The 25,463-nt window shown below is 42.9% G+C and overlaps 1 protein-coding gene across 1 annotated transcript in view; it reads left to right on the top strand.

The window, feature by feature from the left end:
• Window positions 1-4,281: 4,281 nt before the first annotated feature.
• Window positions 4,282-25,463, top strand: part of retreg1 (reticulophagy regulator 1) — a 52,957-nt gene continuing 31,775 nt past the window's right edge. The window contains exons 1-3 of the mRNA XM_060932261.1: window positions 4,282-4,485; window positions 8,512-8,618; window positions 10,791-10,821. Coding sequence (XP_060788244.1) covers window positions 4,337-4,485; window positions 8,512-8,618; window positions 10,791-10,821 — 287 coding nt within the window. The 5' untranslated portion in view covers window positions 4,282-4,336. The remainder of the gene's footprint in view (window positions 4,486-8,511; window positions 8,619-10,790; window positions 10,822-25,463) is intronic.

Raw genomic sequence — 25,463 nt, 5'->3', positions numbered from 1 at the left:
ATATTGATAACATTTTTGATGCATTTTGCCACCCGTAAGGAAGCCCACCTTGTCCCGTCGCATAAATCACCCGTCATTGTCAATATGATCACTGTCCACCATGTCTTCACACGCTACGCCAGCTTGAGTTCAATGATTTAATTAATGACTTAGCTTTCCAGAAAAGTAGGAAAGTGCCCTTGTAAGTTGACCCATGGCTGTCAAACTGAATGCGCAAAGCTGTGTGCCACTGCTGTTTGGGACATTACGTGTGTGAAAGGATGAAATGTTTCACATAGCCTAACATTTTGAGATTTATTTCTGAGAAGCAAGATATTTTTCTTTTTGTTATCGCTCTTTGTTTTCACAAGTTAAAAGTCGCCTGGATTCCAAAATGAAAACGAACGGTTATATACCAAATGAATGTTCTTGTTCTGAATACTAAAGAAACTGTTGTAGGCCTAGGTTATGTTCTTGACATGTTGATCATTGACTCACCTCATTCAAAGGCTTCTTGAGGCTAAACTTTAGTTAACCAGATTTGTTAACCGTGATGTCTGATGGATTTTTTCACCATGCAATTGCCTATTTCACCATTGCTTTTTCTCGATTAAATAGGTGTTGATGGATATAAAGTTTTATCGTTCAATAGTATTTCTAATTGTGCCACTGTCGTTATTTAAGTTTCTGTGTCTAGTTAGACAGGCACGTCTGAGGGGGTGAATTTGCTGAGTGCAGTTGACAACAGGCAGGGGTGGGGCCTCGGGGGTGTGTCTGCCCAGGGCCTCGGCAAGGGTTAACGCGGCCCTGGTCCACGTGAGCAGCAATGTTCTTTTTGGAGAGCAGCGGCTTTCTCCTCGCAACCCTGCCACGCACACCATTGTTGTTCAGTGTTCTCCTGATGGTGGACTCATGAACATTAACATTAGCCAATGTGAGAGAGGCCTTCAGTTGCTTAGAAGTTACCCTGGGGTCCTTTGTGACCTCGCCGACTATTACACGCCTTGCTCTTGGAGTGATCTTCATTGGTCGAGATGGTTTTGTAACCTTTTCCAGCCTGATGAGCATCAACAACGCTTTTTCTGAGCTCCTCAGAAATCTCCTTTGTTCGTGCCATGATACACTTCCACAAACGTGTGTTGTGAAGATCAGACTTTGATAGATCCTTGTTCTTCTGTTCAAAAAAGGAATACCTATCTCCCCATCCAAGATTAATGGCGAACAGATAGAGCGGGTCTCATCTTACAAGTATTTGGGAATAGAGATAGACGATAGATTGTGTTTTAACCAGTGTGCACAGACCAAATGTAAGAAGTTACAACAGAGGATGTTCTTTCTTAGGAAACTCAAAAATTTTAGGTTAGACTGCAGTATTCTCCAACTGTTTTATAAATCACTTTTACAGACTATTTTATCATTTGGGCTAATCTGCGTCTATGGAAATATGCACGTACAGGACCACAAAAAATTGCAGCGCATCATTAAAGGGGTACCAAATATAATATATACAGTTGCTGATGTGACAAAGTAACGTATTCTTAAGTATTCTATCAAATTTATATACTAGAAAACAACGAAATATCTTGGTAATTGTAAATATAATACTTTATACGCTAAACCGCACAAGAGTCGCCATTTTTAAAAGACCGTGACGTCAGCGCTACCCACTGCACTAGCGGAACTCTCCGAAATAGAGGAGATAAGCGTGTAATCATGGCGTCGGGCGCATCAAGTGAAAGCGACAGCTCTGTCGAATCATACGAAGAGATCCCGCAAGACACACTGCAAGCAGGCTATGGCTTAGAAGGGTACCAGTTTGAACCTAGGAGAGGTACTCTCGACTCCGGTGATGAAATAAGAGAAGAAAGCTCGGATGACGGCGAGGATGAGACTGATGCTGACCATGGGCATGGCGAGCGTGGGGCAGAGCGTCTGAGTGCAGGTGACACGGCGTGGTGCTCATGCGGAAAATGTAACGTGGAGTTGCTCACGAGTCCAGCAGAATTTATTTGCTGCAATGAGATAGGCGCCACCCGTGGACTTGCGAAATCGTCGCAAAAGGCAGAAACAGGTATTTCACACATGCTATTCCCAACCTCAATGAGCCAACACAACTAGGCACATACATACGTCATGAGTGTTACGCAGAGAAAATGAACGTGCATTCTGATTGGATAAAATTAATATCATGGCGGGCTGTTCAAACTGCGGCAATAGTTTGCTCGAGCTACTTTCAAAACACTATAACTTTCCAACCTTAGAACAAAAAACTTTTGTAAGTCTTGAATAAGGTTCGTTAATGTGTGTTTTATTGTTATGTTTACTCTATATATTGCCCTCTGTTCCCCTTTAAATCAGCCAGCCGGGTTATTGGTGTGGACCAGACATCTGCAGTCGAGCTGTACATTGAGCTTATTTTAAGAAAGATGGATCAAATTTTAACTGACCCAACACATCCTCTGTTCTCAAAGTTTTTAAGAAACACCAGGTCTAATAACAGATTTCTGCAGAGGCCAATCAGGACAGTGAGGTACCACAAATCATTTGTACCCACAGCAATAAGACTATACAATAACAAACCAAAAACATCTGTTGCACTTTAGTTCACTCATCTGTACAAATTTCCTTTTATGCATTTTATTTATTTTATGTAGCGCACAGTTTTCATTTTTTTGTTTTTATCTCTTATTGTTTTTATCTTACATCACACCTTTTGTGGGCGGCATGGTGTTGTAGTGGTTAGCGCTGTCGCCTCACAGCAAGAAGGTCCGCGTTCGAGCCCCGTGGCCGGCGAGGGCCTTTCTGTGCGGAGTTTGCATGTTCTCCCCGTGTCCGCGTGGGTTTCCTCCGGGTGCTCCGGTTTCCCCCACAGTCCAAAGACATGCAGGTTAGGTTAACTGGTGACTCTAAATTGACCGTAGGTGTGAGTGTGAATGGTTGTCTGTGTCTATGTGTCAGCCCTGTGATGACCTGGCGACTTGTCCAGAGTGTACCCCGCCTTTCGCCCGTAGTCAGCTGGGATAGGCTCCAGCTTGCCTGTGACCCTGTAGGACAGGATAAAGCGGCTGGAGATAATGAGATGAGATGAGTTTCCCCCTGCGGGAATAATAAAGTTTACCTTGACCTTGGGGCAGCACGGTGGTGTAGTGGTTAGCGCTGTCGCCTCACAGCAAGAAGGTTCTGGGTTCGAGCCCCGTGGCCGGTGAGGGCCTTTCTGTGTGGAGTTTGCATGTTCTCCCCGTGTCCGCGTGGGTTTCCTCCGGGTGCTCCGGTTTCCCCCACAGTCCAAAGACATGCAGGTTAGGTTAACTGGTGACTCTAAATTGACCGTAGGTGTGAATGTGAGTGTGAATGGTTGTCTGTGTCTATGTGTCAGCCCTGTGATGACCTGGCGACTTGTCCAGGGTGTACCCCGCCTTTCACCCGTAGTCAGCTGGGATAGGCTCCAGCTTGCCTGCGACCCTGTAGAACAGGATAAAGCAGCTAGAGATAATGAGATGAGATGAGTTTCCCCCTGGGGGATAATAAAGTTTACCTTGACCTTGGGGCAGCACGGTGGTGTAGTGGTTAGCGCTGTCGCCTCACAGCAAGAAGGTTCTGGGTTCGAGCCCCGTGGCCGGCGAGGGCCTTTCTGTGCGGAGTTTGCATGTTCTCCCCGTGTCCGTGTGGGTTTCCTCCGGGTGCTCCGGTTTCCCCCACAGTCCAAAGACATGCAGGTTAGGTTAACTGGTGACTCTAAATTGAGCGTAGGTGTGAATGTGAGTGTGAATGGTTGTCTGTGTCTATGTGTCAGCCCTGTGATGACCTGGCGACTTGTCCAGGGTGTACCCCGCCTTTCGCCCGTAGTCAGCTGGGATAGGCTCCAGCTTGCCTGTGACCCTGTAGAACAGGATAAAGCAGCTAGAGATAATGACATGAGACCTTGACCTTTAAATAAAACAGGGTGCCCACTCACACCTGACTGATTGAAAACACCTGACTCTAATTTCACCTTCAAATTAACTGCTAATCCTAGAGGTTCACATACTTTTGCCACTCACAGATATGGAATATTGGATCATTTTCCTCAATAAATATTTATGCAGAAATAGAGAAAATTCTAAAGGGTTCACAAACTTTCAAGCACCACTGGCACCTTTTTCTTTTCTTTTCTTCATGAACATTTTTTCAAGAGCAGAAGCTCATCTGTGGCAGGAAGAACCTGCCGGGCGACTCGGACTGAGATCCCGGGAGCACGTGTGACGGTCTCCGAGTGACGTCATCATCAGCAGAACAACAACAACAAAGCCGTGAGCAGCTGAAGGCTGGGTGTGTGAGTGCGGGAGCGAGTGCGCATGCGCTCGAGTCACGGAGTGTGATGGCGGAGAGACCGGAGAAGGAGGCTCCAGGAGCCCGGCGGCCTTCATCAAGGACCCCGCCGCTGCCGTGCTGCCGAAAAACCCTGATAAACTGGAGCGATCCCGTGCAGACCTGCGCCACCTTTGCGGCAACGAACGTGGTGTTTTGGTGAGAGCCGTGACGCAGCTGCTTTTGTTTTTCCCTCCCACGTGAGCTTTAAACGTCTATAAATGTCACCCTGTTTGCAGAATCCGCACTGATCCGCCTGGCTTTTGCGTGTCAAAGCCTGATTTCAAGTGCATGCTTATGAATACTAAATATTTCTTTGTCTCTGTGCATCTAGGCCTGTGTGTGGCTGCAGCAGCAGGCTCTTCATCCAAGGCTTGAACAGAACCTGCAAAGATTAGATAATGCATATGTACAGTAGACAGACAGACAGTCATTTTAGAAGTCAAGTTCTTCCTGGAGGAACCAGGGCTGTCATGAATGATTGATTTATGTTTTTCCGATTACATCTTCTTCCTTGGGCGGCACGGTGGTGTAGTGGTTAGCGCTGTCGCCTCACAGCAAGAAGGTCCGGGTTCGAGCCCCGTGGCCGGCGAGGGCCTTTCTGTGCGGAGTTTGCATGTTCTCCCCGTGTCCGCGTGGGTTTCCTCCGGGTGCTCCGGTTTCCCCCACAGTCCAAAGACATGCAGGTTAGGTTAACTGGTGACTCTAAATTGACCGTAGGTGTGAATGTGAGTGTGAATGGTTGTCTGTGTCTATTGCCCCTTTTCCACCAAAGCAGTTCCAGGGCTGGTTCGGGGCCAGTGGTTAGTTTGGAACCGGGTTTTCTGTTTCCACTGACAAAGAACTGGCTCTGGGGCCAGAAAAACCGGTTCCAGGCTAGCACCAACTCTCTGCTGGGCCAGAGGAAAGAACCGCTGACGTCAGCAGGGGGGCGGAGTTGTTAAGACCGACAACAATAACAAGACCGTGAAAGATCACCATTTTTATCCTCCTAAGACCCAAGCTGTTTTTTTAACATTTTTTTATTTCTTTTTGCTATTTGGGCTTATTAGAACCTGATTAGAATAAAAACTAAACATCATCTTTGATGAGATGTACTTTTTGAGAAAAAGTATGTCCACATATGTGGATTCTTGTTCTGAATTTCTAAAAAGTGCTGTCCACGTATGTGACTGCTAGGCCCTAGGAGGTTAAGCGACGAGAAGCCGCAGCTGTACAAACGCGAAGTCAGCCATTATTATTATTGTTATTATTGTTGTTGTTGCTGCTGCTGCTTCTTCTGTGTTGTTTTTGCTTCGATATTCACGCCAAGGTTTATGCAAATGTAACTGACGTATACAACGACGTATACAGCGACATAATTACGTGGCTTCCCTTAGCACCGCGAGCTATGGAAAAGCAAACTCGTTCTCAGCTGGCTCGCAAGTTGAACGAGTTGTGAACCAGCACCAGCCCTGGAACTGATTTGGTGGAAAAGGGGTATATGTGTCAGCCCTGTGATGACCTGGCGACTTGTCCAGGGTGTACCCCGCCTTTCGCCCGTAGTCAGCTGGGATAGGCTCCAGCTTGCCTGCGACCCTGTAGAACAGGATAAAGCGGCTACAGATAATGAGATGAGATGTTTAAAAACAGTAAACATTAGACAGTACCAAAGTAGCGCATCCTAGAGTGACATAGTGTCACTTTTTTTCACACAATGATATACCAGCCGTGATAGCTTGATTTGAATATATAATAAAATGAGACTGATAAGATCCTTAAATATCTAAACAAATTAAAAATTAATTATAAAACAAAAATAAAATAAATTGTGCTATTACAGCCTACGTTTAGAAGTTATATTATTAATCTCTCTAATAGCAGAGGGGACAAAACTTCCTCTGAAACGCTTTGTCTTGCAGACAGGTAGGTTGTATCTGTAACCAGATGGAAGGAGCTGAAATTCCTTATACAGTGGGTGAGAGCTATCTTCCATGATGGAACCAGCTATCCTCTGCAACTGTCTGGTGTACAGGGTCTCAGGACCAAGTTGTGGCTCTCCAATCAGCCTGCCAGACCACTTAACTCTTTGAAAAAGGGAATTCTTGTTTTTAAGAGACAGGTTGTTGAACCAGCATGCCAAGCAGAAAGATAAGATAGATTCAGTAAAAGAGGGTAAGCAAGGTTCGATCAATGTGAAAGTAAGACAGTTTCCTCAGACAATGCAGACGCTGGTTGGCCTTTTTAAAAACAGCTTCACAGTTTACCTCAAATGTGAGCTTGTTGTCAATAATGGTGCCAAGGTAATTGTACTTGTCTACACTCTCCACTTTCTGACCATTAATTTCTGTGGGCATCTGTGGGATGAAGCTTGGCTAATATTTCAGGAGCCTCACAGCAAAAAGGTCCTGGGTTCGACGGCATGTGTCTGCGTGGGTTTCCTCGCACAGTCCAGACATATGCAGCCGCTTATCCTGTTCTACAGGGTCGCAGGCAAGCCTGGAGACGTGGGGTACACCCTGGACAAGTCGCCAGGTCATCACAGGGCTGACACATGCCCCTTTTCCACCAAAGCAGTTCCAGGGCTGGTTCGGGGCCAGTGCTTAGTTTGGAACCGGGTTTTCTGTTTCCACTGACAAAGAACTGGCTCTGGGGCCAGAAAAACCAGTTCCAGGCTAGCACCAACTCTCTGCTGGGCCAGAGGAAAGAACCGCTTACATCAGCGGGGGCGGAGTTGTTAAGACCAGCAACAATAGCAAGACCGTGAAAGGTCGCCATTTTTAAGCGACGAGAAGCAGCAGCTGTACAAACGCGAAGTCATCCATTATTATTGTTGCTGCTGCTTCTTCTCCGTGTTGTTGTTGTTGTTGTTGTTGCCATGATGTTCGCGCCAAGGTTTATGCAAACGCAGCAACGTAACTGACGTATACAGCGATGTAATGACGTGGCTCCCCTTAGCACCCCGAGCTATGGAAAAGCAAACTGGTTCTCAGCTGGCTCACAAGTTGAACGAGTTGTGAACCAGCACCGGCCCCGAACCAGCCGTGGAACTGACTTGATGGAAAAGGGGTAACAAAGAGACAAACAACCATTCACACTCGCGGTCAATTTAGACCCACCAGTTAACCTAACCTACATGTCTTTGGACTGTAGGAGGAAACCCACGCAGACACGGGGAAAACATGCAAACTCCACACAGAAAGGTCCTTGCCAGCTGCTGTGAGGCGACAGTGCTAACCACTACACCACTGTGCCACCAATAATAATAATCCATACATCCATTATCTGTAGCCGCTTATCCTGTTCTACAGGGTCGCAGGCAAGCTGGAGCCTATCCCAGCTGACTACGGGTGAAAGGCGGGGTACACCCTGGACAAGTCGCCAGGTTATCACAGGGCTGACACATAGACACAGACAACCATTCACACTCACATTCACACCTACGGTCAATTTAGAGTCACCAGTTAACCTAACCTGCATGTCTTTGGACTGTGGGGGAAACCGGAGCACCCGGAGGAAACCCACACGGCCACGGGGAGAACATGCAAACTCTATACAGAAAGGTCCTCTTCGGCTGCTGGGTTCAAACCCAGGACCTTCTTGCTGTGAGGCAACAGTGCTAACCACTACACCACCGTGCCACCCCCAAAGATCTGCAGGTTAGGTTAATTGGTGGCTCTAAATTGACCAAGAGTGTGAATGGTTGTTTGTGTGTGTCAGTCCTGCGATGAGCTGATGACTTGTCCAGGGTGTACCCTGCCTTCCGCCCATGGTCAGCTGGGATAGGCTTCAGCTTGCCCCCTGTGACCCTGCATGGGATAAGCGGTTGCAGATAACAAAAAAACTAGTATTTCATATTCACAAGGAACTTCACTTGAATCTGTTTGAGTTAAACAAACCTAGTGAGTGGCTTCCGCATTTGGATTTATACAAATACCTTGCACAGGCCCTTTCTCCATGGAAGTAATCTCTCGCCTGGATTTAAAAACCCTGCAGATTATTCACTTTGGCCAAGTCCTGAGTAGAACAGGGTAAATGGGCACAAAGAGTATCCAACTTTTCATTGCTTAAAGGACTTTAGACAGTTCACCCATTTTGTATGTTATTTTAAAAGCGGTGTCATGCATGAAGAGTTGGTTTCACCAAAAGAGTAAACTGGAAGAAATCTTAAGCTTTGTTTGTTTGTTTGTTTTTTCCCTTTTCCAGGTTTGTGTCCTTTAGTCCATTCCGAGTGGTTTGTCTTCTCTGCTTGTGTCTGCTTCTATTGCTCCTGGTACAGTTGATGACGGACATGGCACTTTCGAAGTCAAGAGGTGTGGATCACCATTTAATACACTCGCAGTATGTCACTGATCGAGAATACATGTCTAATGTGTCTTACAGGGTTCGTCAAAATTATGTTAACACTAATGGATTATTTTTCTCCTGAATGTCTGGTGCGCCGTGACTGTGAAATGTGTGTCCAGGCTTTAAATGGTACTGTTACTCAAACAGGTTGAGACCGTCTTGTAAATCATCTTGCACATATGATGTATGTTTTGTGAATAAATGGTGTCTACCAGGGGTGACATGGTGGTGTAGTGGTTAGCGCCGTCGCCTCACAGCAAGAAGGTCCGGGTTCGAGCCCAGCGGCTGACGAACCCAGGCTGTGCGGAGTTTGCATATTCTCCCCGTGTCTGCGTGGGTTTCCTCCAGGTGCTCCGGTTTCCCCTAAAGGCTAACTGGTGACTCTAAATTGGCCGTAGGTGTGAATGGTTGTCTGTGTCTATGTGTCAGCCCTGCCATAACCTGGTGACTTGTCCAGGGTGTACCCCGCTTCTCGCCCATAGTCAGCTGGGATAGGCTCCAGCTTGCCTGCGACCCTGTAGAACAGGATAAAGCGGCTAGAGATAATGGATGGATGGTTTCTACCATTTGTGTTAACATAATTTTGACTAACCCTGTAATTACATTGAGTATAAATACGCAGGTGATTATAGAAAATTGCACGTCCTGATTCGTCGAAAAATTCTGACTATTTCTCGATAATCACCTCGAGCGACTCGGCAAAACGGCGGCCACAAAAGGTGCTTCGTCACCGTAAGTGAGGAAGAATTACAAATTGTGAAAGAAAATGCCGTTCCTAAAAGCACTAAAGATACTATGAAGTTTGGCCTAAAACTATTCAAAGGTCAGGTGGAATTGTGATTTATTTTATCTCTTTCAAAACATAGTGTTTTATATGAGTCGGGATCGATAAATGACTCAAGTCTGTGCCGCGCAACATTTAGTACATTGAAATAAATAATTTTTATACGATTTTTAAAAATAATCACCTGTGTATTTATACTTCAACAATTATCTGCCTCAGGCTCAGTGAATAATAATCTTGACTTTAAGGGGTGTTCACACGGCACATATTTGCATCGATGCTGCACCGATGTATTTTGTTGCGATATATCTTACACCGGTGTAAATTTTGTGGAGCGTTCACACGTCACAAACCTGCTTACTAGAGAGAAGCGTGTTAGCACCGGTGCAGCCCCACTTGCGTTCACACGGCAGTTTTTGCGACCGTGCTATACGATAGTAATAATGCGGAAATGAAATATGCGCATGCATGAAAATGTACTTCCTTTTCCCGGTTGTCATGGCATTACCAAGCGCCGGGAAAACAACTTGGATGAAGACAGCAGTGTTGCCAGATACTGCTGACGTTTTCCAGCCCAAAATATGTTCAAATCCGCCAAAATGCACTTAAAACCGCCCAATCTGGCAACACTGGAAGACACGCAGTTCTGTTGTTGTTGATATTCGCCATTTTGGAAGCGCAAAATACCAGGGTGCAAATTATGCAATGCCCGTATGTAATCAACTCTCCTCACGCGTAGCGAGTCTACCCCTGTAGCGTTCAGACGTCCCATTTTATATCGGTGCTGCCCCGCAAACTAGCATTTACTCCAGAGTAAATTTCTTAAACCACCTCCCGAGCAGGGTTAGATTTTAAACAGCTTTCAGGGGCTACACCGGTATAACTTTGTACCGTGTGAACGCTCTACCGGGGCAGCCCCGGTGCTACACCGGAGTAAAAGTTGCCGTGTGAACACCCCTTTTGTCTTATTATTCACAGATTTTGACTTCGCCTTCAGTGAACAATTGTTAAATAAAAACATGCATAAATTTTGTCATAATATAAGACAAAAGCAGTGTTATTACCTGACCAACATGCTAAGTACAATATACATCAGAGTAATTGGTGCAATTAACAAAGTTATATGATTACAATATGACTGAGGTATGATCCAACCACGATGGCAGTTAAAAGTGCGAAGCTCACCATTGGCCCACCTGAACAGATCATTAGTTTATTATGAGTTGAATGTAAGCACCATGCCATGATGACAATATATTCCTCATATTTATTTAAGAAATGTAATTTGTGTGCATAGTGATAACATTATATGTACAGACTGTATCTAACATCTGCTTTATCCTTTCCTTGTTAGGATCCAGTATATGGCGAAGTATGACAGGCAGGTATGTTTAAACTTAGTCACATGCATTATCGTAAAGTTAGCAATGTTTTCTTTTCCAGTGTATTACTTTTCCGGTTTTTCTGGCCTATTCTTGATATATGCAACTAGATGACTAACCAGTAGATGGCACTTTTTCACCTAAATTGCATTATTGGTAATAAGGAGCAGGCCATAAGATCAGTTCTGTGAACTGATGGCATTACGCAGACAGAAGTGATGGTACAGTTGTGGCTGTTGGGTTTATTCACAGCAAGATCCTTGCAACACATTTCATAACTACAGAACCTACGATTAAAGTTTTCTGTATGTCATGAAATTTGCATACCTACATACATACACACACATAATACGTTTATTACTTTGAACTGTTCTTTTTCGGTAGAAGAATAGTTGTACAACATACATCTTTAATAAAAAAAAAAGTGTTGCCAGGCAAAACAAGCCTCGCCCGGTCACACTTCTGATGAAATATTAAAGAAGATATCACGAAAAAAAAATAGGTACCCTATGGGTACATGTGGCTACTGCTTAGAAATAAAATTGTTTTCTGATCCCATGTCCATACAGTAAATATAGCATATATGTTTACTCTATGAGGCAGTAGCTACAAAAATGAAGCGTAATTTAAAAATCACAGAAGCAAAATATACCAAGTGTCTGTACATATGTTATTTACTAGCTGGGAGGTCCGTATTGTGAAATACCGTGATCGAGGTCTTGAGAAGGCCGAGGTCATGGTATTTCACCATACGGACCGACCTTAAGCTGGTAAATAATATATTTATTTTTTTCTTTACCAAATTCTAACAGAAAACGAGAGCGCCCGAAAGGGAAAACCCGAGCCGAGCCGCCATTTTGAATCCTCATTCACGGCTGTAATGCAAATGGCTTCCTCCTCGGTATACAAGTGCACTTCCATGGCAGGAAAAAAAACTACATTTTGCCGCCTATGTAGTCCCCTATTTATACAAAATTGAGTCATTCAGGATTCAGCCATGTTTTTGCTCGGCGTTAGCAAGTTAGAGGTTTTTAGCTTTCTCCTGAAATGTTTTCTTTTATTTCTTCTTCCTCAGGGTAGTAAAACTCGCTTTCGCTGTGAACACTGTCGTTATCGCTATCCATGCTGTAAAATTAATGCTATTCTCCTGAGAAATGCTGGCAAAAATGTATACAATTTTTGATAATCTTTATAAATAAATCTTATAAAAAAAAAGATAAATGTTGATAAAGAATGCTACTATGTTTGTTGTTGTGAACGAGCGAGTCGCCAGAGGTCCGTAACCGGGGTCTGTAACTGGGGTCCGTATCGTAGGATACGGACCTGCTCGCCAGCCAATCAGAGTGCAGGATTTGATGGAAACCGCACCGCAAAAAAAAAATTTATATTATTCTACTCTTACAGCTTTCGAAACTGAAACCTCCGAACCGAGGCTGACATACACACGCTGTCGCCATGACCCAAACTCTTATTTCCCAGAAATGGCCCATCGCTAGAGCTCAGTGGAACGCACTTTCCCTCTGTAACAAGCATAAACATGTCTGAAAGTGATTTCTTTAGTCTAGTCCATTTATTTCGAATGGTGAACCGAATTGTACACACTCACCGGCCATTTTAATCAGAACATGTGTCTGCGCATGCGCAGTGCGTTATTGTTACACTCTTACATTCTTACAGTACGATGACGTAGTGGCTAGCGCCTCTATATGAGGCAGTAGCCACAACAGAAACGATTTTGACTTTTTTGGTGACCTTGACCAGATGATCTTCAAAATGTTGGAGGCTCTATTTGAGACCAATGCTCATCTATCCTGAAAGTTTCATGAAGATTGATCCAGACGTTTTCCCGTAATATCGTTTACAAGAAACCCGGCCGAAAACAATACCTCGCCCCACTTACGCTGTAGCGGGCGAGGTAAAAAAAAAAAACAACAACAAAAATATTTGGTGCGTAAGTTTTAATTTATTTTGGGTTTTCTGAAATTAAAACATGGTAAAAAAATTATACATACAGTCAGAAGAAGAGCAACTTTATTTATCACACGTACACTTAAACACAGTGAAATTTCTCTCTACATTGAACCCCTCTGAAGCATTGAACACACACATACGAGCAATGAGCACACACACATACCCAGAGCAGTGGGCAGCCATGCTACAGTGCCTGGGGAGCAGTTGGGGGTTAGGTGCCTCACTCAAGGGCACTTCAGCCCAAGGCTGCCCCATGTTAACCTAACCACATGTCTTTTTAACTGTGGGGGAAACTGGAGCACCTGGAGGAAACCCACACAGACACAGGGAGAAAACACAAACTCCACACAGAAAGGCCTCCATCAGCCACTGGGCTTGAACCCAGAACCTTCTTGCTCTGAGGCGACAGTACTAACCACGACACCACCATGCCACCCGGAAATGTACGTACACCCATTTAGATTATTAATTCAGTGGTTCTGAAAGTTCCAAAATGTCTTGTCAAATCCAAAGCCTCTTTACTTCCTGTGAGTGATCATGATTGACTACAACTGGCAGCTTCTCTGTGGCAACATAAAAAAACTGTTTCTTTGATAAATACCAGTTTTTGGGAGGTGTAGCCACTTTGCCAAGGTCTGGAAGAAGATCCAAACTGTCACCTTCAACTGAGAGGAAATTGGTTTGGATGGTCAGGAACCACCAAGGCACAGGCCTGCCATGAAGTGGAAGCTGCTGGAACACCAGTGTCACGGTTTACAGTTGAGCGACCTTTACATCACCATGACTAAGAGGTTGCTGTCCAAGAAAGAAGCCCCTGCTCTACCTTCAAGCTTGACTAAAGTTTGCAGCAGACAAAGAAAAAGCCTTCTGGATGAACATTTTATGGTCAGATGAGACGAAAAATTGAGTGGAATGGCCACAATGACCAGAAGTGTGTTTGGAGAAGTAAAGGTGAGGAATAATGAAGGAGGATTACCTCAGAGTTCTTCACTTCAAACCATCAGCTAGAAGATCGGACATGTTTGCATACATGTCAACCCCTTTGAGCGTCCACTTGTAGTATCAGAGGAAGAAATCCATAAAATCAATATAAAATCCTTGTAGCCTTCGAATCGCACCAAACTTTTATTTTGATGTACATTTGTACAATACACATTTACATTATTTTTCGCCAGAACAATGACACCATTAAATGTCTCCTTCCATTCAGGAAGATACCGCCCGCCGTATCTCATTTTCTTTCTCGGTGTTCCCATTCTTTCACTCAGCAGACACTATTCAAAATCTCTCAGGTGTAAACAATGTCGCTCTGCACAATGAGAAAATCGTTCGAATAATGACCGTTTGGCGCGTTTAAATGCAGATCCTGCACATGACCTGAACGAGCGAAGTCTCACAGTCACGATACTGCATGAGGCTTGAGGAATAAACATCCGGTTTCACATAGTCTGGGTTATCTGCCCCTGCAGACACGCTGTTCTTTGTCTATAAATCGAGCTTTTGTATATTTTTGCGACGATCAGCTGATGATGTTCAAGTAAGATACACAAAATAAATTTAGGTCAGAAAATACTGAAAATCCGTAAGACTTACTTTGTACGCCCTTGAAATGAGCTAAAATCCGTATCATTTCCGGACAATCCATATAGGTTGACATGTATGTGTTTGGGTGTTCCAACAGGACAAGGGCCCCAAACACATCAAAGCTGTTGTGGAATGGATAAAGTAGGCTAACATTTAAGCTTTTGGAATGGCCTTCCTAAGGTCCTGACCTCAACCCGATTGAAAATATGTGCCCTGTACTTAAAAGTCAGGTGTGTGCCAGGAAACCAACAAATTGAATTGATCTCTACTAATTCTACCAAGAAGAGTGGTCAAATATCCAACCAGGATTCTGCCAGAAGCTTGTTGATGCCTGCCAGAAATGTTTGGTCAAGGTGAAACTTGCCAAGGAACATTTGGCCAAATGTTAGGTGTGCTGTATGTGTATTTTTTTTTACCCTGTATGTATCATTTTGATCCTGCGTTGAGTTCAGAAATCCATAAAAAAAAAATTTAATTTGTGTTCCAGATATCAACTGTAGGATATTTGATTAGGAGGAGGCTTGATGAATTTGCCGAATGTAGCCTATGGTCATTCTTCAATTCCCCATTATGTATGATCTTGTTGCCTGGGCCTTTACCCGGACTACTCTTACCCTGTGATTTATTTATGGATTTACAATAAAAACAAGTCCAGTGGTACCATTGTACTTGGGTGATGGTGGAGTGGGGAAGTTGAATGCCACTGTCGTAATCCTCAGCACAGTGGTTATGTGGGGAAGGGCTTGTTAAAGCTGAGCCTTCACCACAGCTGCTATGTTTTTTCAGCCTTCCTGCTGTATTAGTAGGCCCCTGTTGATGTCAGTCAAGTTCTAACTGTTGTCTTCACTCCTATTAGTTGTCTTCTTTCCTCCCAAACCCCCTAACCTTAATCGCATCCAACGTATCTGCTTACTCCCACATTCAAAGCAAGAATTTGAGTTTGATAGGTTGCCGTGGTATTTTTAAAACATCCACGTACTGTATTATGATGTCTGTGATTGTTCTGAATATTTTATCCAGAAATCCTGCCAGGCAAATATGACTACTATGCTTTCTTTTGCCCAAAATGATCTATATTAAATGTTAATGTTGTATAAGAAAAAATGACTGGTCCTTACACACTACCGTTCAAAAGTTTGGGGTCACTTTGAAATGTCCTTATTTTTGAAAGAAAAGCACTGTTCTTTTCAATGAAGATCACTTTAAACTAATCAGAAATCCACTCTATACATTGCTAATGTGCTAAATGACTATTCTAGCTGCAAATGTGTGGTTTTTGGTGCAATATCTCCATAGGTGTATAGAGGCCCATTTCCAGCAACTCTCACTCCAGTGTTCTAATGGTACAATGTGTTTGCTCATTGCCTCAGAAGGCTAATGGATGATTAGAAAACCCTTGTACAATCATGTTAACACAGCTGAAAACAGTTGAGCTCTTTAGAGAAGCTATAAAACTGACCTTCCTTTGAGCAGATTGAGTTTCTGGAGCATCACATTTGTGGGGTCGATTAAATGCTCAAAATGGCCAGAAAAATGTCTTGACTATATTTTCTATTCATTTTACAACTTATGGTGGTAAATAAAAGTGTGACTTTTCATGGAAAACACTAAATTGTCTGGGTGACCCCAAACTTTTGAACGGTAGTGTACAATCATGGGAAAAAGGAAATATACCATCCTTCGATTTGATGTTGTTTTTTTTTTTAAATTTATCAGGGCCTAAATAATAATTGTGTGGTTCTCACTAACTTCTGTAAAGAAATAACCTCTGGTGACTACGAAGAAAAAAACCCCCAGCAGATTTCTATATGTATTCATTTTCCCCAAAAAATAAACCAACATTTATAAACTGGGTGGGTGGGGATAAGTACATCCTTCCTATTTCCACAATCTTTAAAGCTAGATGACCTTTCGATTTCATAAAATCAGTGAAATTTAGTTCCCTCTGAAATTTCTTCATTGTGATGTATGTTTATTTCTGTAATATCTCATAAAATATCAGGCCATTCTGTGGCTGGGAAGTTATTTAATTCGAAGGGATTCCAGAGCAAATAGTGTGCATGAAATTGCTCGCTTCGCGCAGTCAAGCAGACAGAGGAAGTCTGTGTGCACATGCACAGGTTTACCTTTGACCGTGCACTGACATAGTTCCATCATTTTGTCACTAAACGAACAGCTGATCACACCGAGGTGCTCGCTGACCGCCGATATTAGTTTGTTCCTTTGCAACATAACGTCTTTTGTTCTCGCTTTCCGTGACTGTAGTCGGTCTTTGACGTTTCTTTTGCACACTCGTGTCCTCCATTTTGCTCTTGTTTCATATTTCTATCCCCCAATACTTTGCGCAAAACGGGAAAAGCCCACCACGTGATCTATGACGTAGGTTTTTAAAATGGGTCATGTCGAAGCAGACAGGAATGGCGGAGAATTTAGAGGCACGTGCTCCTTAATTCATTAATTGTTATTAAAAACAAAAAAAGATAATACAATTGGAGGTATATGATTGGGGTTCAGTAGCTTTCGGTCCACTAAACAAAAATAGCTGGGTGTCAAGGAAAATTCTTTTTATGACCTACACTTGAAAAATCTGAAAAGCAGTCTACCTTAAAGAGAATAATTAGCAGCTGGGTGTTACAAATGAAATGCACATGATTCATCAAGAAGTGTAACTACTTCTATGAATGTGTAACTTTTGGTGTTTTAGAGAAATCAGGTGTGTGTCTATATCATGCCTAGAAGAAAAGACATCAGGCATGACCTCAGAGAAGCAATTGTTGCTGGTCATCAATCTGGGAAGGGTTATAAGGCCATCTCCAAACATTTTGAAATTCACCATTCTGCAGTGAGAAGGACTGTTTACAAATGGAGAACCTTCAAGATAGTTGCCAATCTTCACAGGAGTAGGCGTCCCAACAAATTCAGTATAATATCATACCGTTTAATGCTGACAGATATAAAGAAAAACACAAGAGCTACGTCATGTGACCGACAGGCCTCTTAAGCACGTTAAATGTTTGTTCATGAAAAAGAAAACCAGAAAAAGACTAAACAAGTATGGCTTTCATGGAAGAGTAGTAGGGCCTCCGATTTTCCGCAGTCGCGGAAAACGGACGGAAATCACGGAAATTGGGGTCAGAAACGGAATTGGTGCTCAGAAACGGAATCTACGGAGCCCCTCTGGTGACATGGGTGAAAAAAAAATATTCTGTGGCCACGAGTTAACGCGGGGGAACGAGATCCTATTCCGTGGCCATGACTTGCTTAATGCGTGGGAACGAGATGATTATTGGGTGGCCACGAATTAATAACGCGTGGCCACGAGATGATTCAAGTTCCAGCCTGATGGGATGATGTCCAGTTTTTGAGCGGCCGTCAATTGTGCAATAAATACAGGATTTATCCTGTATGATGAAATATATAACTTCCCCGAGGTCAGCATATTGTCTACGTTTGAGCCCGTGCTTTTTGAGCAGCTGAATTAAGTGTCTCTTGCTCAGAATTACTCCATGTCTAACTACAAGTGATTTAAGGATATCATTATAATTCATTCCTAGATTAAAATAAAACGAAATCAGATCAAACTTGTCCATATTTGCAGCTGAAGCTACTGATGCCAGAAAGTCAACAGTCTCAGTGATGAAATGACTAACACTTCTCGTGGCCACGCGTTATTAAGTCGTGGCCACCTAATAATCATCTCGTTCCCACGCATTAAACAAGTCGTGGCCACGGAATAGGATCTCGTTCCCACACGTTATTAACACATGGCCACGGAATATTTTCAAGCACAAAGGAACTCCTAATGCTGTATTATAATGGTGATCTTGAAGGCCGATTTTGAACAGTCAGATTTCCATTAGTAGTTTGCACCAAGGCTTTTCAGTTTAACATTATATAATAGCAACTGATTATTTTCATGATTTAATGGTTTATGTTCTTAAATAAGAAGTTATGTTCTGAAGAATGATTTTCTAAATAAAGAGTTTGAAGACTTGTGCATTATCTCATCTCATCTCATTATCTGTAGCCGCTTTATCCTTCTACAGGGTCGCAGGCAAGCTGGAGCCTATCCCAGCTGACTACGGGCAAAAGGCGGGGTACACCCTGGACAAGTCACCAGGTCATCACAGGGCTGACACATAGACACAGACAACCATTCACACTCACATTCACACCTACGGTCAATTTAGAGTCACCAGTTAACCTAACCTGCATGTCTTTGGACTGTGGGGGAAACCGGAGCACCCGGAGGAAACCCACGCGGACACGGGGAGAACATGCAAACTCCGCACAGAAAGGCCCTCGCCGGCCCCGGGGCTCGAACCCAGGACCTTCTTGCTGTGAGGCGACAGCGCTAACTACTACACCACCGTGCCGCCCTTGTGCATTATTAAATGAATAATTTACAGGCAAAATGTAAATTAAACTAATAATAGAGTTAACTGTTAAATAATTTCAATCATTTAAAGTATATATTAAATGGACACTGTCACACACTTTGTTAGACCTGTCGTTGCACTGAAAACATTGTAAGCATAACGACGAATAAAAGTTTGAAAAACATGGATAAAATGATAACTGAGATTGTTTTATTTAAATGTACATGTATAAAGAGTAAGGATAACCATAAAAGTATTAATATACAATATAAAATTTTAAAGAAAATAGCAGGAGCCAGTCAACAATCAAGTTAACAGCACTAATTAATTAACTACAGTCTTAAATAAATGAAACACATTTTCAGTGAAGTGAAATTTAGTGTTGATTCTAAGGTGCATTAAGATATTAGACTGTGTATGGAAAGTTTAAAGCTTTATATGAAGTTGTACTACAGCAGGCCAGTAAAGCAGGATTACAGGGATAGATGCACAAGGACAACAAACATGCAGATGCCTCCCAACACCAGTTACAGTACCTGAAACATAAAATTTCATGCATTTATTACATGTACTTAAGAATTCTGATTCTGAATTATGTATTTTATATGTTGAAAATCTAAAAATGCCAATTTAGTTGTCATTTGAGCATATAACTGAAACAAATTGTCTGAAACGGAATTGAAACGGAATTAGCCATTCTCTGAAACGGAATTTAATGTTTTTTGAAACGGAAACTAGGAGGCTCTAGGGTAGCTAGGAAAAAGACCATTTTCATCAAAAATAATATGGCAGTACGACTTTGGATTGCAAAATTGCATCTGAACAAACCACAAAAGTTCTCGAACAATATCTTTTTGACTAGAGACCATCCTTTTGACTGTGAAACCAAGGTGGAGATGTTTGGTCATCGTGCACGGCAGCGTGTTTGGCAAAAACCAAATGGTGTATCGCAACAAACACCCCATACCAACTGTGAAGCATGGTGGTGGAGGGGTAATGATTTGGGCTTGTTTTACAGCCACAGGACCTGGGGAAACTTGCACTCATGATGAGACAACAGTGAACTCTACTTTATACCAAACTGTTCTTGAGACAAATGTGAGGCCATCTGTCCAGCAGCTTAAGCTGGGCTGAAAGTGAGTCATGCAGCAGGACAATGATCCCAAGCACACCAACACATCAACATCGGAATGGCTAAAGATAAGACAATCCTGGTTCTGCTGATTTCACTTGTAACATGGTAAACTCCTGTCAGAAATCATAGTTTACAGTACGATGATGAGTGGAATTTTAAGTAAACTTTTGCACACACAATAAAACAGTAAAACTAGAATGGTCAAGTAAAGTGCGTTTACTTATCTTCTCAGTCACAATAACATCCAAAAAAATCGAGATTACAGAAACTGATACAGGTGTTACAGTGTTACTGATACAGTGTTTCCGTTAGATGTGACCGATACAGATAGGTTCAGGGGTCCTGGGTCCACAGGGTCTTGGAGGTCTGGCTAGAATAAAGGAAGAGACAGCAGCCAAAAAACCAACCAAAAACCCATAGACAAAAGTACTTTTGAACAAGATTACAACATCATAGCATATTTATAATGATTATGTGACAACTACATAATACTTACACCAAAGGAATCTGCATTCTTCTCTGAAGAAGACACCAAATTGGACAAAAGATGATCAAAAAAGTGACAAAAGGAAGAGAGAATACCTCCAGAGTCTGATCCATCCCTACACGCCAGCCAGATCCCGACGCTCCGAGACTACTGGTTGCCTGGCCCTTCCTCCTCTCCGCTCTTGCCCAGCCCACTCAAGACTGCTGTCTGTCCTTGCTTCCCGTTGGTGGAACGACCTTCCCATTGAGGTCAGAACTGCCAACTCCCTGACCGCCTTCAAGCACAGACTGAAGATCCACCTCTTCAGGCTGCACCTCTCCCCTGCTTCCCTGCCCACTGTGTAACCATGTATCGGTCTAGACCAACCCAGGCCGTGTACTGTCTAGCCTGGAGTTAGCTGTTGGAGTTTTATTTTTCTCTATTTAGTTGTACTTTGTCAGTTCATTCGTATAGTTAATTTGTATGGTTGGTTTGCTTCCTTGGCTGTTTGTTGAGTATTGGTACTTCATCAGAATATTACACCGAGTATTATTCTGTCACTTGTTCAGTCAGCACTAGAACTTTCTTGTCTAGAACTTGAGCACTTCGTGTACCTGACTTTTGCACTTGTTTTACATCGCTCTGGATAAGTGCGTCTGCTAAATGCCATGTAATGTAATGAGAATGAAAAGTGAGATGATTATGAATAGGCTTAGTCCAACAAAGCTGAAAAGGGCTAATGTGTTCTACAATTGACATTTTCTTCTTAGAAGACTGAGATTACCATTACCTGACCATTTTATACTCATAATAGCTAATGTAAAGGCTGATTTCACAGCCTTTACCCAGCATAGTTAGTTTAGCTACAAATATTTTACCTAAATTCATCGGTTTCCTAAGAGTCATAAGATTATTCAGCAGATACAGTAATTTATAACAGTATAAGGCTGTTAGGCAGTATCTCAAAAGATTTACCCTACTGTGAAAGTGTTTTTATCCAGTTCCCAAACGAAATTTGGCGAGGGATATAGAAACGGGTTCCATCCGTCCATCCATCTGGTCACGTTTTCATTTCCGGGCCATATCTTTAAAACTACTGTAGATATCTCCATGAAACTTTGTATACATATCAAGCAACATGTGAACTGGTGCCTTTTTCTATTTTGGATTTTTGAAAAGAAGTATTTTTCAAATTTTTACATAAATAGATTTTGACTTAGTTTCTAAGAGGAATGTTTGTTTCTGGAGCATACAGTGGAGCAAAAAAGTATTTAGTCAGTCACCAATTGTGCAAGTTCTCCCACTTAAAAAGATGAGAGAGGCCTGTAATTTTCATCATAGGTATACCTCAACTATGAGAGACAAAATAAGAAAAAAAATCCAGAAAATCACTGTCTGATTTTTAAAGAATTTATTTGCAAATTATGGTGGAAAATAAGTATTTGGTCAATAACAAAAGTTCATCTCAATACTTTGTTATATACCCTTTGTTGGCAATGACAGAGGTCAAACGTTTTCTGTAAGTCTTCACAAGGTTTTCACACACTGTTGCTGGTATTTTGGCCCATTCCTCCATGCAGATCTCCTCTAGAGCAGTGATGTTTTGGGGCTGTCGCTGGGCAACACAGACTTTCAACTCCCTCCAAAGATTTTCTATGGGGTTGAGATCTGGAGACTGGCTAGGCCACTCCAGGACTTTGAAATGCTTCTTACGAAGCCACTCCGTTGCCCGGGCGGTGTGTTTGGGATCATTGTCATGCTGAAAGACCCAGCCACGTTTCATCTTCAATGCCCTTGCTGATGGAAGGAGGTTTTCACTCAAAATCTCATGATACATGGCCCCATTCATTCTTTCCTTTACATGGATCAGTCGTCCTGGTCCCTTTGCAGAAAAACAGCCCCAAAGCATGATGTTTCCACCCCCATGCTTCACAGTAGGTATGGTGTTCTTTGGATGCAACTCAGCATTCTTTCTCCTCCAAACACGACAAGTTGAGTTTTTACCAAAAAGTTCTATTTTGGTTTCGTCTGACCATATGACATTCTCCCAATCCTCTTCTGGATCATCCAAATGCTCTCTAGCAAACTTCAGACGGGCCTGGACATGTACTGGCTTAAGCAGGGGGACATGTCTGGCACTGCAGGATTTGAGTCCCTGGCGGCGTAGTGTGTTACTGATGGTAGCCTTTGTTATTTTGGTCCCAGCTCTCTGCAGGTCATTCACTAGGTCCCCCCCGTGTGGTTCTGGGATTTTTGCTCACTGTTCTTGTGATCATTTTGACCCCACGGGGTGAGATCTTGCGTGGAGCCCCAGATCGAGGGAGATCATCAGTGGTCTTGTATGTCTTCCATTTTCTAATAATTGCTCCCACAGTTGATTTCTTCACACCAAGCTGCTTACCTATTGCAGATTCAGTCTTCCCAGCCTGGTGCAGGTCTACAATTTTGTTTCTGGTGTCCTTTGACAACTCTGGTCTTGGCCATAGTGGAGTTTGGAGTGTGACTGTTTGAGGTTGTGGACAGGTGTCTTTTATACTGATAACGAGTTCAAACAGGTGCCATTAATACAGGTAACGAGTGGAGGACAGAGGAGCCTCTTAAAGAAGAAGTTACAGGTCTGTGAGAGCCAGAAATCTTGCTTGTTTGTAGGTGACCAAATACTTATTTTACCGAGGAATTTACCAATTAATTCATTAAAAATCCTACAATGTGATTTCCTGGATTCTTTCCCCCCATTCTGTCTCTCATAGTTGAAGTGTACCTATGATGAAAATTACAGGCCTCTCTCATCTTTTTAAGTGGGAGAACTTGCACAATTGGTGGCTGACTAAATACTTTTTTGCCCCACTGTATATCCAAAACTATTCATGATACGGATTTGAAACTTGGTAGACATGTTAACAAGGTGATGTAGATGTGCCTTTTCATACTAAGCATACCGCAAGTTGGCCTAGTGGTTAGCGTTTCCGCTTCTTGATCGGGAGATCGCGAGTTCTACTCACAGTCGGGTCATTCCAAAGACCATCATAAAAATGGTACCTACTGCCGTCTGGCAAGACATGCTGCAATACAGATGTGAGTGGGGAGTCAAACTCTTGCGGTTACCAGAGGATGCCCCCCCCCCCCCCCCCCCCCCCACTGTAACCCTAGCTAGGTAATAGACGAGAGGCTGAGGGCTATGGAAACGGGGATTGGCGCCGTGTGGCGTAGGAAGGAGTTTGATTGATCATACTAAGAAATTTGAGAAATTTTACTTTTAGTCTTGGGGTCGGTTTTGTTTCCAGAGCAGAACTTGAAAACTATGAGTGGTATGGTCTTGAAAGTTGGTATATGTGTTGATTTAAGTAATGTGTACCGGTATGTGCATTTTGATGCAAAGAAATGTGAGAAATTTAAATTTTTAGCTCACCTGGACCAAAGGTCCGGTGGGTTTATGCCATGGGCTGCTGAGGTCAGTGTAAAGAGGTAGGGTTGGTTTCCTGAAGCACAACTTGAAAAATGTGACACATGATATCTTGAAACTTGGCATATAGGGCAGGGGATATAGAGGACTCTGTCTAATGGTTAAGATTCAAGCAAATAGTAGAGGATATTAAGAATGAGAAAACTGCTGTGACACAGTTAATTCCCTGCCCCTCTTCAGACAAAGTAGTAATGATATAATAACAGGAAACCTCTGCTGCTCTTTTTTTTTTGGGGGGGGGGGGGGTTGAATACACAGTAAAAATCAGGAGCATTTCTGGTGACTGCTATAACTGGAGACAGGTTCTCGAAACCGGGGACTGTCCCCAGAAACCGAGGACATCTGGTAACCCAATTATAAATTAACAAAAGAGTCTTTAGCACAATATTACTTTTTTTTTTTTAATTTACACTCCCACAAAGTTTTGTAAGATTTAGTGTAATTAATATTAAATATTACCTCTCAGGCGGCACGGTGGTGTAGTGGTTAGCGCTGTCGCCTCACAGCAAGAAGGTCCTGGGTTCGAGCCCCATGGCCGGCGAGGGCCTTTCTGTGCGGAATTTGCATGTTCTCCCCGTGTCCGTGTGGGTTTCCTCCGGGTGCTCCGGTTTCCCCCACAGTCCAAAGACATGCAGGTTAGGTTAACTGGTGACTCTAAATTGACCGTAGGTGTGAATGTGAGTGTGAATGGTTGTCTGTGTCTATGTGTCAGCCCTGTGATGACCTGGCGACTTGTCCAGGGTGTACCCCGCCTTTCGCCCGTAGTCAGCTGGGATAGGCTCCAGCTTGCCTGCAACCCTGTAGAACAGGATAAAGCGGCTAGAGATAATGAGATGAGATGAGATATTACCTCTCTCTACTTATTAAACATATTCATATTAAGCATTGCCTATTTTAACTAAATTTTGCAATTGTACAATTGTATAAAAATGGCCTGGGTCAACAGAACATCCATTTCTAGCAGTGACAAGACCTTGACACAGTTTCAAGCTGATGATTTTATCACGGCTATTTATTAGAACCCTGGTTCTCAAAATGAAGCTGAAACAGAGGGTCTGTTATTTTTATTTATACATACATATATATATACACACACACAGTGTTTCCCACAGACCAGGTAGCAATTTGTGGTGCTCCACTGTGCCGATGAGGGAATCGTGCGTGGTGGTGTCGTGGCGGTCGGTGGAGTCAGTCATTGGGGTGTATGCAAAGTGTTTACAGCGGGCGGTGTTCAAACACACAGTATTTTTCTTCAGAGTCACCTGCTGGGACTATTTTAAAGCTACAAGAAGCATTTGAGATTATTCAGTTCAATCTAAATTCTTTCAAGTTCTCTAGACAGCTAAAACAGTTTTTACCAGAACCCTGCCTGGTTTCATGCCTCGACCCAACTTTACATTACAGGGCAGGCCATTAGTTTGCTGGGCTTGATGTTGGTGGAAAACCTGTCTTTTTAAATTTATGAAAATTACTCACCAAAATTGAAGTTAAAGTTTAGTTTTTACTAGAGATGCACTGATTGCAATTTTTTGGGCCGATTCCGATTTTCCATGGAGTGTGACCTGACGATTCCGATTTCATTTTTTCAAACCACTTCACAGCACACACAAAGACTATTTTCTTTTTATCTTTTCTTTAATAGAACAT

Source organism: Neoarius graeffei, chromosome 1 (assembly GCF_027579695.1).
Source record: "Neoarius graeffei isolate fNeoGra1 chromosome 1, fNeoGra1.pri, whole genome shotgun sequence".
Lineage (NCBI taxonomy): Eukaryota > Metazoa > Chordata > Actinopteri > Siluriformes > Ariidae > Neoarius > Neoarius graeffei.
Note: the sequence above shows the minus strand (reverse complement) of the source record. Positions and strands in the feature narration are given on the sequence as shown.